Source organism: Canis lupus, chromosome 35 (genome assembly GCF_003254725.2).
Source record: "Canis lupus dingo isolate Sandy chromosome 35, ASM325472v2, whole genome shotgun sequence".
Classification (NCBI taxonomy): domain Eukaryota; kingdom Metazoa; phylum Chordata; class Mammalia; order Carnivora; family Canidae; genus Canis; species Canis lupus.
In genome coordinates, this window is record NC_064277.1 from 6,157,308 (window position 1) to 6,169,368 (window position 12,061).

Sequence of the window (12,061 nt, forward strand, 5' to 3'; positions counted from 1 at the left end):
CGCGTTCCCATTCCTCTGCGCCCCGTCGCTCCTGGCCCCTCCGTCAGCCTCGCCTCCTCCCGGACCTCGAGGGAGACACCTTTCCAGGTGGGAACCCCTGGAGCGCTGCTCGGGGAGGGGCATCCTCCGCCCGCCGCAGAAATCTCCCTCCCCCGAAAGCCTGCGGAGAGCCTGGGCGCCTTTCCCTCGGGCTAGCCAGGGGCCCAGCGGTGCGCACCGGGGCGCCTCCGGGGTCCCCCGGGAAAGATCCGCGCGGGAGGCGGCGAGCTCCGCAGGCAAAGAAGGACAGTAGGAGCCCCTCCTTCTTTCCCGTGGTCTCCTCCCCCTCGTTAAATAGATTTCGTATTTAAAACAGGCTCAGACGTTTTCGTCTGAATTCCAGGGGACTGAGCTCGGGTTAGAGCCATCCCACTTACACTCGGGGCGAAAATAACCACTGGAACGAAATGATCAAAACCAAACGCTGTTTTCCCAAACAACCAGCGTTCCCCGTGGGGGACCGCTCGGCGCAGGCAGAGAGGATCCTCTTTGCTGGTGGCGGAGAACGGGGGATCTGTGCAGGGGCGGGGTGGGGGGGGTGCACGGGGGAGGAAGGGGGGGATGCTCTTCCCGGGAGCGGCGGGGCGCGGCGCGCGCGCGCGCACCTGCCGCGGTCATAGATGCTGGGAGCGCTCGGGGCGCAGGGGCGCATGTGTTGCTGGAATTCAATCCGTGGGGGGAATGCAGATTGGGCTGCGACCTGCCGGCTTTGATTTATGAACTGTTACTCCAGCGGTTGTTTACACATTGCATTTCAGGGCCCCCCGCGCGCCCTCGGGGGGCGCAGGAACCCGCCGCAGCCTCCGCGGCCTGGCGCCGCTGGTCCTCCATCCCCACCACCCCCACCCCCGCGGGAGGCCACCCCTCCCCCTCCAGCAGCTCCCTCCCATCCTCCCCGGCTCCTGGAAACCAGATTTCAATTTCTTTGAACCCAGAGACGCAGGCTCGGGTCGCCCTCCCCCATTCCTGCTCCAGTTCCCGCTGGGCTCGGACCCCGGTCTCCCCTGCTCCGTGCACTCTCCAGTGTTTACTTCTCTCTAAGGCCATGCGGGGCCTATAAATAGGACAGGGGGAAGCAGCTCGACTGCAGATCAATAGGGCCCCGTCTCCTCGCCATGTCAGCTGAGCTGCCTTATTAATTATGAAAGGATTCACCTGAGCCCTGCCAGGGACCACAGCCTCTCCGCGGCCCCTCTGCTGGAGCCCTTAATGGTGGTTGGTCCGCAAGCTGCGTCCGGCCACCGCAGAGGAAAAGGCGAATCGTGGTTAGGACCCGGCCCGCGCGGACCGAGGTCAGGGCTCCGACCCGCCTGGGGAGGGGGCCGCAGGCTGGGGACTGGCCTTGGGTCTAGGTGAGCTGTAAGCCCCCCCCCCTCCCCGCGCAAGTCCCATTCCCCCTGAAACCTCCTCTAGAAAAGATCTCTGCTTTTTATTTATTTTTTAAAAAATTAAACTTCCTCTTTCTCTTCTTGAAGTAAACAGAATTTCGAAAAGGTGGCAAAGTGACCTAGTCGAAGAGGGCCTGCTTGAAGACCGTAGGCCGTCGACCCGCTTGCCAACAGGTGCATCCGTCCTCTGGCATCCTGGGTCCCTACAGGTAATCAACCAGGGGGCAACTGGGCCAAGAAAGCAGGCTTGGGGCAGGAAACAAAACGACACCCCCATTTCAAACAATAACTTTTATTTTATACTTCTCTATACTTTGTAGCAAATTTTTTTTTGCTGAATTTAATTTATAATAAACTTTTTAAATTACATCTCTCTCTTTTTTTTTAAAATCAAGGCTCTTTTATGTCAAAATCTTTTTTTAACTATATTTTAGATTAACATTTAACATCCCCCCCCCCCTTGTGATCTATACCGTTGGATATTCAGGTATTACTGTATGTGTAACAGCTAAAAGAAGAGGGGAAATAAAGGCAGTGGACTTGGAAAGATGTATCGACAACAGCAGGTAAAGCTTAACCTCTCAGTGACTTTAGCAGCGATTCTTCTGGAAGCCTTTACCTAGACACCCGAGATTTCCTCAATCCCTTCCCTCTCTCCCTCCTATCCTTAAACCACAAAGCCAACAATCTGTCCTTTCACTTTCCTCGAGGAGAAATGTGCAGTGGAAATGATCAAAACAAGATACTGTGGAAGAAAGACGTGAGCGTGAGTTATTTTCACCATATGCTTCCCTCGTGGACATCTCTCTTGAATTCATTCCCCTGGCCTTCTCCTCTCCTCTCTTTCTTATTAGGAGGAGCCCATCATTTGTCATGTATTCACATGATTAATATAGTAGGTGGCCCAGGGCCGTTCCTGAGATTCTTGTGCCAAAAAAAAAAAAAAAAAAAAAAAAAAGATTAAAATTAAAATTAAAAAAAAATGGGGGTGGGTTTGCCGTTTTCTTATTTTTGAGTGAAGACGGACTAAAGCTGAGGTCCGATTTTGGCTGTGCTTGCTTGCTCACTGATTGGTAACATTTGGCAAATGAAACACAAGGAACCCAACGAAATCAAAAAGGAGAATCAGGATTTCCCACAATCCTATATGAGTGTTTTCAGCATCACAGAGAATCACAACGTCCCCAAAGAACGAATGGATCTTCCTCTCGATTTCCGGGAGCATGGAGTGAGTGGGTGGGCGCACGGGGGGAGCCGGCCCCGCGCTCAGAAGGAAAGCCAAGTCGCTAAAGCTGCCGAGAGAGACACCAGGAGCAGAGGGAGCGCCGGGAGCAGGGACCCCGCCGCCCCGTTGCCGCTGCCGCAGAGTTCGAATAAGCTGCCTTGGATGTTGAGGTTTTTGGATTCTTTTCTCAGTTTATCCCACATATCTTTCGCCCCTTCCTGGCAATCCGTAAGGGCTGTGACCGTGCAGCTGTGGAAATCCTCCCAGTATCTGGCGAGGAATAGAACAAAACGGAAGCAGGTTGACTTTGGGGGCGCGGGGAGGACCCGGGCCTGCGGCCCTGCGCCCCCGCGCCCCCTGCGCCCCCGCGCCTCCCCCCACCTCGCGGCCTCTGCAAACCCCTCCGGGCGCCACCTCCCACCTCCCCTCCACCGCCGCGACCTAGCGCGGCTCTCCCCACACCTCGGCCCACACTGCAAGCCACCCTCCGAGGGCAGAGGCCGCCCCGGCGGCGTCTGGTCTCCCTTTCCCGGCGGGGACCCAGCAGCCGGGAGCCGGGCCGCACCCGCTGCGCCGCGCTGGCACCTCGGCCTGCGCAAACAGATTGCTCGTCCTCCTCGGGGAAAGCTAGGAAAACAGTGCTAAGCCTTGCAAGCTGCCGCCCATTAATGCCTCTTAGCTTGCAAGATGGGTTACTTGCTCAGAGCGCGGCCCTCCCCGCCTGGCTTCTCAGATCTCCTCCCCCTGGTCCCTTCCGTGTGCCACCCCCCCTCCCCGCTGCGGTACCCCCTCGCCTTCGCCCGCACTCTCCCTCCTCCCTTCCTTTTGTTTCCCGTTCATCCTTTCCCCTTCCCTTCTTTGTCTTCCTCCTTTTCCCTCCCCTCGGTTTTCCTCTGTTCGGCTCCTCACTTCCCCTTCCTCCTCCTCTCCCCCCTCCTCTGCGGCCCTCCGTGGCCCTGGCCTTGCTCTGCACAGTCCCCCCGGCTCACAGTCGGTCCGGAGACTCCTGCCTGCCTGTCCCCGCCCCGAGTCGGTCGGTGAGTGTCGGTGCCCTGGGGTCAGCTCTGCAGCCACCACCTGCTCGGGCCAATCTCCGAGCGCCCGGCCCCTCCTCTTCTCCCTCTCCAAGGTCCTCCGTGGGCTGAGACCCCAGGAAGCCCCTACCCCACCCCCCAGGGTCTTCCCGGTGTAGTAGGCTGCCCCCCGGTCCGCGACTCCGGTGGGTGCCGCGTTGGTGCCCAAGGGCTGCCAGCCTTCCAGGGCCCCCGCTCCCCGCCTCTGCCCGGAGCCCCGCGCCTTCCTCCTCAGCCTCTTCCTCCCACCCTGGGCTCAGCTCCTAGCCCCGCCCCCACAACCTTCAACCAACCTGTCCTTTTTTATTGTCCCCCTTTCTTCCGAAAACCCAAAATAGATCCCGAGACTAAATATAATTCCAACCCGTGATCGATTCCCGGGGCGCTGTCTCCTTTCGGCACTGGGTCGATCTGTGCGTCTAGCTAACTCCGGGCTGGCTCCCTTCACCCGGGCCTTCAGCGCCAGGTCACCAGCGACGCCCTCCGCGCAGTGTCGTGGTGCTTTCTCTTACCTCTCCCTGCTGCTCGCTAGCCTGGACTGTAAGAGCGTTGAAGGCAAGCGCCCTGTTTGATTTATCCTGGTTTCCACTCCCACCCCATCTTCTGGCTGATAGCAAAGATAGAAATGCTTGTTGCAATGCCTTGAGCTCCGGCTGGTTTCTAACCACCTTTGCGAGTCTCTAATTTACGAGGGGAGCCTGAGCACAGGGCTCCTGGGTTCCTCAGTTTATAATAAATAGCAAGATTTAGAGACACTAAGAGGTGGAGGGACACCCCTCTGCAGTCATTGCACCTCCCAAAGGATATCTAATTCTCTCCATCCTTTAGGCATGCCCAGATGGGGACAGGACCCTCCCGGAAGAGGAATAGAGTGGAAAAGAGCAGATATGGAACTGAGAGGGGGGTTTTCTTCAGCAGAGTGTTGAGCACTAATGAAGTGGGAGCCCAGACCCAGCAGTGGCCTGCAGCTTTTGGGGAGCGGGGAGGAGGAGTCCTCCTCACTTCCGTCCTCCAGGACCAAGTCCTGCTAAAAAATAAATAAATAAAAAAATTAAAATAACTTGGAATAACTGAATTTTGACAAATGATAGAAAATTTGGACTGATCTACAACTAACCTTTCGTCGAGTGTTGGAGAGGCTTACCTATCATCAGACATTTGGAATAAAGTAGGTGGGTGTGCAATCCAGATCCAGCCTTTTGTCCCTTTTCTGATAGGAAGGTACCAGTTACTTAGCTGCCCTAGCTTTTGGTGGATACCAGGGTATTTAGGACGGGGTCTGGAAAAATCGACCCCCATTTATTTACTCATCATTTAAACAAGTCAACACTCCCTCCCCAGGACTTAGGGCGAGAACAAGGACTTCACTGTAAAGAAATGATGGTAAAGAAATGATGGTGCAGAATATCATTTCTTCAACGTATGGGGAACAAGGAACACCTCTTCCTTGGCTCTTTGGTAAGGGCTATTCCTGGGTGAGGGGTGGGAATTACAGCTCTTTTTGAAAAATAAAGTAAAATAAAACATGTGTATGTGTGTGTGTTGCAGAAGCTGGAGGCACTCCTAAGGTCTGTAGCAGCTAAAATGTCATTAGTCTACTACAGTAGGGCTCTAAGGTAGTTACTTCCTTTGCCAGTGGGAGCAGTGCTTTCCAGCCAAGCTCTGGGAAAAGCCACTGGACCTGGCCATAAACTCCTTCTTAGCCCTTAGCTGCACTGGCCTGGGGATACCAAGTGGAAGCAGAGAGGAAGGCGGGGGGCGGCAAGGAGAGTGGCTATCCTAAACCTCCAATCTGCCACAAGCCCAGCAGGATGGTCACCGGATGCCCAGGACATAACTTTTCTTGGGCCAAATCATTAGCACAAAACAAAATATTCTTTCAGCCTCTCTCTTAGAAAGAGGGACCCGCGTTCCTTTGCCTGCACCCAATTGTTCTTGGTGTGTAGTGGAAGGGGGTTTTATCAGGGGAAATGGACAAAAAAACAAGGGGAGTGACTTTTCCTTTATGCAAACCTAGTATTTTCCTAAAACGCTCCTTGAACCCAAACGAACTGTTCTTCGGAGAGCACCCAGGAGTCCACTAGTTCACGTAGGAAAAAAAAAAAAAAAAGAAAGAAAGAATGAAGACTGCCTCCAAGTCGAGCAAGGAAGTGGAGCAGCTGTCTCTGGCCCCTGGCTCCGGGTTCCAGGTCCAGGCGTTGAGCGCCGGCGCCTGGGTGCGGGTGAGGCTGCGCAGGGCTGGGCCTGGCCCCCGCGTGGGAGGATCTTCCTCTGCCCAGCTCAGGCCACAGGATCCTCCTGGGCAGTGCAGGCCCTGGCCAAAGCCGGAGGGCGAGAGCCCAAAGCCCAGCAGGCTCGGATTCGCGCTGGCGGGGACTTCAGAGCGCAGGCCCGCCGGCCCTCTCTGACCTCAGCAGCGCCCCCCAGACAAAAACCTAGCAGGCCAAAGAGGACACTTACGTGCACACGGTCTTGATGTTCGTCTTGTCGTCCAGACCCTGCGGGTAGTTGGCCATGCTGTCGCCCAGCTTGAGCAAACAGTCCGAAAAGCCCTTAAAGACCGCATCGCACTTGCCCGCTGCTCTCACGGCCTGTACCAGGTACGCTGCGGGGAGGAGGGGACACCGGTCAGCAGCGTCGTCGCGACCCTGCCTGCCCTGCAGCGCTGCGCGGGGCCCCAGGGTTAGAGGTGAATGAGAGCTGGGGCCCGAGGATCACTGACCCGCCTCCAACTACTGTCGGGTGACGACTGTCCGCGGGTGAGCGGGTGCGGGAGGGGGAGGCGAGTCCATCCCTTTCCTGCAGCTCCCTCCCGCATCTCGCTCAGCATCTTTTTCTGTTTCCATCGCCCCCTCTTCTCACCTCCCCCGTCTCTTTTATTTCTCTCTTTCTCCTCACTCCCTCCTTCGTTTCCCAACACTTCCCCAGCAAGCCCGTCCTGGCTCTCGCAGCGCAATCTTTGCATTTCGGAGGTGACGGGGGTGGGTGCAACGACAGCAGAGTGCGGGGGCGCGGAAGGGGTGCGGGGGCGGCAAAGCTTGCGGCCGCGCAGCTGGACCGCAGGCCCCGTCGTGCCAGAAAGCCTCGGGCCGGGGCTTGGTGGGTGCTCAGCCAACACTGCTGAATTGAATACATTAATAAAGTCTCTGGAAGCCGGCAGCAGCCATCGACGCGGGTTGTTTCATTATAAAGCTGATTGCCTCCCGCGGAGTAGGATTGCCCTCCCCACCTCCACCCCTACCCCCCCCCCCCCTCCTGGAGAAAGAGCAGCCTCTGTGTCCAGAGACTGGGCGGGGGGTGATGAGTTGGTCTGGGTAGTCCGGGCCGGGCGGGGAGTCTCGGCTGTGTTTGCTCGGGTGACCCCGGGTTACCTCCGCGGGGGGCCGTATCCTCACGGCCACATCCTCTGTCCGCGTCTCAGCTCCCCGCACACCCGGAGAAACCAAAGTCCCCAAACGGCCTGCGGCGGGTGGGACGCTTTCTTTCCAGGCCCCAACCCTGCAGGGCGCAGGTGGCAGTCGCCCCGGGGCTCTGCGCTTCCAGCTCCGGGTTCCTTCCAGGGGGTGAGGCAGGGGGAGGGGGTGGGGGGTGGGTTAGCGGCCGCCACCGCGGGGAGGAGGGGCGCGGGAGGAGGGAGGTAACCCCAGCCGCACCGAAGTCCTCGCTCCTGGCCTCCAGGCGGCCAAACCCCACGGCGCCGGACTGCCGCTGCCAAGGCCATTTCTGTCCATCCCAAGGCCAACCCAACAGACTAAACGCTCCCTGGCGCTCAGCCAAACGCAGGCGGGGGGCCGGGAGGGGCGCAGGAACCGCTGATCCGAGCCGTTGGGGCTACAGGGGAGCAGAGGGTTGGGGCCTCCAATGCCCGGGACCCCGAGCGCCCGCTCCCTCCTGGACAGTGTTCTGGTCACCACGGCCTGTGTGTGAATGTCTCCAAGGAGGGCTAGACACCTCGCTGCCCCCGCCACCCCGCAGCCGCTGGTCCCCAGAGCCGGGCCACAACCAGACCGAGAGGGAAGGTGACCGAACCTGCAGCAGCCTCCGGGAGCTCCGCGTTTGCAAATTGCTGCAGGAAGAGCTAGGCGGGCCTTGCGCTTTCTAATCCGGAACGGGAAGCTCTGGGGAAGGGACTAAGGTTAACTTCGACCTCGGCTCCAGCAGATACGTAAACCTTCACGAATCTCCCTCCCCACCCCACCCCCACCCCCAAATATGAAAAGCCCTTGCAACTGCAACGTAGAATAGAACATTGAGATAGAATAAGCCAATCTTTGTTCTACTAGGATGCGGTCACAACGAAACGAATCCCACACGTCCTCCTCTGTAATGCATGCCACAAATGCAGCTTTGCAGCCCCAGAACCAAGGAAAATACAGTCCATCCTCCCCTCCCCCACCCAGCGTCCCGTCTCACCTTACCCTTTATCTCCACCCCTAAAACTCAGTGGCGAGAAAGTAGCCTTTAAGATGCACGGACAATATTTTAAAAGGGGGGACCCGGGGCCCGATGGGGGCGGGAAGCGCTCCCGTCACGGTTTCTTTGCGGGAGCTGCTGGAGGAGAAGACCCTCCACACCGCGCATGTGTGAGTGTGTGCGTGTGTAAAATAAGAAGTCGTGAAAAAAAATTTTTTTTTTTGCAACTATAACTGCTTCGTCTCTAGTTGGCTGTGGGAGGACTGTAGCTTGCGCGCGGGACGTGTTTGGAGGCTCGTGCCTCCGAGCAGGTCACACAGCCCATGCGACCCTCGCTGTCCTCCCTGAGCTCGGCTTCCGCGGGGCTCAGGCGGGCGACCTGGGCTCCTTTCCTGCCCTCCCTGGTGTCCGCGGCTTGTGCCTTTTCCATCCGTTCATTCATTCGTTCAACCTCTCATTCATTTCAAACTTCCTCCCGCGTGTCTTCATTTCTGTTCGCCACCCTCTCCGTCTCCCCGTCCCTTCCCAACCCCCCACTTTTGTTGCCAAATGTCAATGATTTGGGACAGCTCCCAGCCATGAATTAAAGATTGAGGCTCTGGTACGGGAAAGGGCAGACATTCGGAAACAAACATGCTCCATTTCAATTCCACAACCAACAAATGGTCATTTGCCGGCCGAGGTTAATGTGTTCCAAGCATATCCCGCATGCACAATCGCTCTTTTTTTTTTTTTTTTTTTTAACCCCTCCTAAGTAAGGTTATTTCCCTCCAGGAAACAGAGCCCCGAATCTGCTCCGATTAAAATCCCTATATTAAAGGTAACTGCTGTCTCCTGCTCTCTAAAAATTTGCAGGCTAATTGCAAAATGCCCCATTCACTTATTCCCCACATTTAAGGAATTTGCTGCAATTAGAATCTTTAAATTTTATTGAATCTCTTTGCACTGATGTCAAAGATTCAAAAGAACCAGATTCAAAATATCAAATCACTTCTTAGATTTAAGGGAAAATACCAACATCCTGCACACAGTCTAAAATCCCTATAATGCCCATGCAAAAAAAAATATGCATACACAAAATCATGTCAAATACATTTAAAGACCACTGCAAAAGAATCCATTTTAATGTATAGATAAGTCCAAACCCTATTTCTTCCACATTTCTCCTGGGGAAAATATTATGCATTTCCTGCTGCCCCATTCCTTAAAGCATCCTCCTACCCAAATACTGCAAGGGTTTGTCTGTAAAGAATGCTACAGCCTGAAATGATAGGAGGCAACAATTCCCTCTGTCTCCAGAAAACCCGTTTGAAGAGTTTCTATTTTTTCTCTTGTCCATTCTATTAATAATCTACTTCACTATCACTTTTAGGTCAGGTTAATTAATGCTCCAACCTGCATCGCAGAAGTGGGGTTTCTAGTGCTGCCTTCCTTCCATCACGAATTCCTCATTCTGGATGGAAAAAATGTGAACTTTTAAAAGCCCCAAAACAGTGTAACTAGGACTCAACATTCCTTAACAGAAAATGGGGACTAAACAAATCGGTCATAATTAACCCCAAACAAACAAAAATAACAACCCCCCCATGTGACATATTGCAAACACTTCTTAACCCTTTCCTATATATAAAATTTGGATACCTATGTGGCTTTCCACATAGGACAAATATTCATAGAAAATTATATCCATGTCTATTTGGCTATATTCAACCTCCTCAATGATAAACATATTAAAAGATGTAGTCTGAGGTTCCCTATCATTCTCATTTTGCCCCTGAGCCGGGTCTGCGGTGCCCGGTGCAAACGCTGCAGCTAGAATATGGGGGGTAGGGGGGGCGGGTGAATGACAAAGTTCTAAATGCAGCAGTCTGAGCCCCGAAATATCTTTGCTTTCTGCACATAAACTTTCCATTCTAGCTGCCTAGCCATCTTGTTCCTGCATTCACCTTTCGACCCTTCAAAATAATACCTTGCAGCATCGCAGGGGCCAATGCATTGCCCCAGAGCGCAGGAAATCTGGTCTACCCCGAGAAAGGGAAGCAAAAATGGACGTGCGCTTTGGGGTTTGGGGGGGGGGTGTGCAAAAACCAGGGGAAAAGCCCCCTCCTGAAAACGGCCAGCTGCATACATTTCCTGGCGAACGTTTGGAGTCTCTCTCTCTCTCTCTCTCTCTCTCTCTCTCTCTCCTTTTTTTTTTTTTTTTTTTTTTTTAAGAAAAGCCAGCCCGGGACGCACGAGTCCCTAAGAGCCGATGCCCCCACCCTTGGGGGCTTGCCGGCTTCTCCGCACCCCCGGAGCAGCCGCGGGCCAGTCGGTCCCCCTGGGCGCCGCGGGCCGGCCCGGCTGCCGCCTGCACCAGCCGCAAGCCCGGCCCGGCGGCCACTTACCTATTTGCACCGCGAGGATCAGTGAAATATATCTGCCGTTCAACTTAAGTCCCATCCTACGTTTAGTCAAACCATTTGCGACCGCAGACCTTTAAATAGTTAGTTTAGAGAACGCGGGGGAAAGCTGAAAAATAGGCATTGCCAACAAGTTCCAAGAGCGACGGAGACTTTATGCACGGGGAAGGCAGAGGGAGGAGAGAAAGAGAGGGAGAGAGGAAGAGAGAGAGAGAAAGAGAGAGAGAGAGAGAGGCTCGGAGAGAGAGGGGGGAAGAGCTGGGAATGGTTCACTCCATTAGGAGGGGGCGGAGGAAGTACAGCCTCACGCCCACGAGCAGGCCTGACGTGGGGGATGACACGGAATGATTTTTTTTTTTTTAAATAAAGACACCTTGGTAGAGAATCGCCATTTATAGTCATCAGGAGCTGGAATTAATCAGATATCTCCAATTAATGTGCGGTCCAAACGAATTCTCGCCTCCCGGGGGTGACCAGTTCCCGGTCCCCGCGGTCACCCCCCGCCTCCTCGCTGCTCGCGCGGGGGGGGCCCCCAACCCCGCCTCCTCCCTGCGCGGAACGGGGGCTCCCTCTCCCCTCCCCGCCTGGAGCCGGGGAGTCCTGGCGCGCCCACTCGGTTGTTGCAAGTTGCTTCCCCCTCCTCCATCGGCTCCACGGAGAATCCAGCCCCTCTCCGTACGGTGCAGTGGGATTTAAACGGGCCAGATTCGGAGAGGGGGAACAGCTAAAGCAGCTCTATTAATTGCACACCCCCGCTCAGCCTCCTGCCCCCCTGCACTTGCCTCCCCTCTTTCTCGCCAGAGCCTCGGCTGAGCTCTGGGCGCAGCCTAGGGCGCGTGAGCACACACTCACGCACACACCCGCGCACGCCCGCCAGCCGAGCGCCCCCGTGCCCGCCTGCTCGCAGCGCAGCGCACGGGAGCGCGCGCACACGCCCAGGCCCCGGGGGTTTGGTCCGCGCGCTTGCCCTCCCCCCCCCCCCGAAATCCACGTTTTCTTTTGCCCTCCGTGAATTTCGCCACTTCTGACGCCGCAGGGGGCGAGACCCAAGACACAGCGGCACCTGTTCTGGGGGACCGGAGAGCACGGAGAAATGAGCCTCTCCGCAAAGAGGATTGTCCGGATACTAGAGATTCGCTAACTCTCAGAGCTTTAGGAAATTTCCTAGGCCCTTGATAGTATGCGGGGCTCTTTCGGATTCATGATGCGCCTCTTGGGGTTATTTGTTGAGCCCCACACACACGTACACACACGCACACACGTACATCACGTACGCACACCCGCATCCACATACACCTGCACTGTCTTTGGATGCGCGGGCACAGACCCTGTGTAGACGCAGCCTACTCTGCAACCGAGTGCTGCAGCTGCGTGTGTGCTCCGTGCAAGGTGCTAACCACGACAGCTTGCGTTAAGAATGAAAAAAACAAACAAACAAACAACAAACAGGGCTACTTTCCTTTCTAAAGGGCGTCAGGCTTTGGTTTCCTTCCCTTCTGCACGAAAAGATGACTAAATCCG

At 55.7% G+C, this 12,061-nt stretch overlaps 1 protein-coding gene and 1 long non-coding RNA gene across 2 annotated transcripts; one reads left to right on the plus strand and one right to left on the minus strand.

The window, feature by feature from the left end:
• Nucleotides 1-1,703: 1,703 nt before the first annotated feature.
• NRN1 (neuritin 1) lies at nt 1,704-10,820 on the minus strand. The gene is made up of 3 exons (XM_025445112.3): nt 10,526-10,820; nt 6,186-6,330; nt 1,704-2,922 (listed from the first exon to the last, which is right to left on the minus strand). Exons 1-3 carry the CDS (start codon nt 10,578-10,580, stop codon nt 2,694-2,696), a joined length of 429 nt encoding a protein of 142 aa, XP_025300897.1. The 5' UTR covers nt 10,581-10,820; the 3' UTR covers nt 1,704-2,693.
• Nucleotides 3,158-4,785, plus strand: LOC112658862 (uncharacterized). The gene is made up of 2 exons (XR_003135998.3): nt 3,158-3,689; nt 4,554-4,785. It is a non-coding gene; the product is annotated as an uncharacterized LOC112658862 (long non-coding RNA).
• Nucleotides 10,821-12,061: the final 1,241 nt, after the last annotated feature.

Excerpts from the sequence above, each read along its gene's own strand:
- NRN1 (XM_025445112.3), bottom strand. The coding sequence starts at position 10,580 with ATGGGACTTAAGTTGAACGGCAGATATATTTCACTGATCCTCGCGGTG. Across the intron at positions 6,331-10,525 it reads GATCCTCGCGGTGCAAATAG|CGTACCTGGTACAGGCCGTG; the intron begins GTAAGTGGCCGC and ends TCCTCCCCGCAG. Across the intron at positions 2,923-6,185 it reads AACATCAAGACCGTGTGCAC|ATACTGGGAGGATTTCCACA; the intron begins GTAAGTGTCCTC and ends ATTCCTCGCCAG.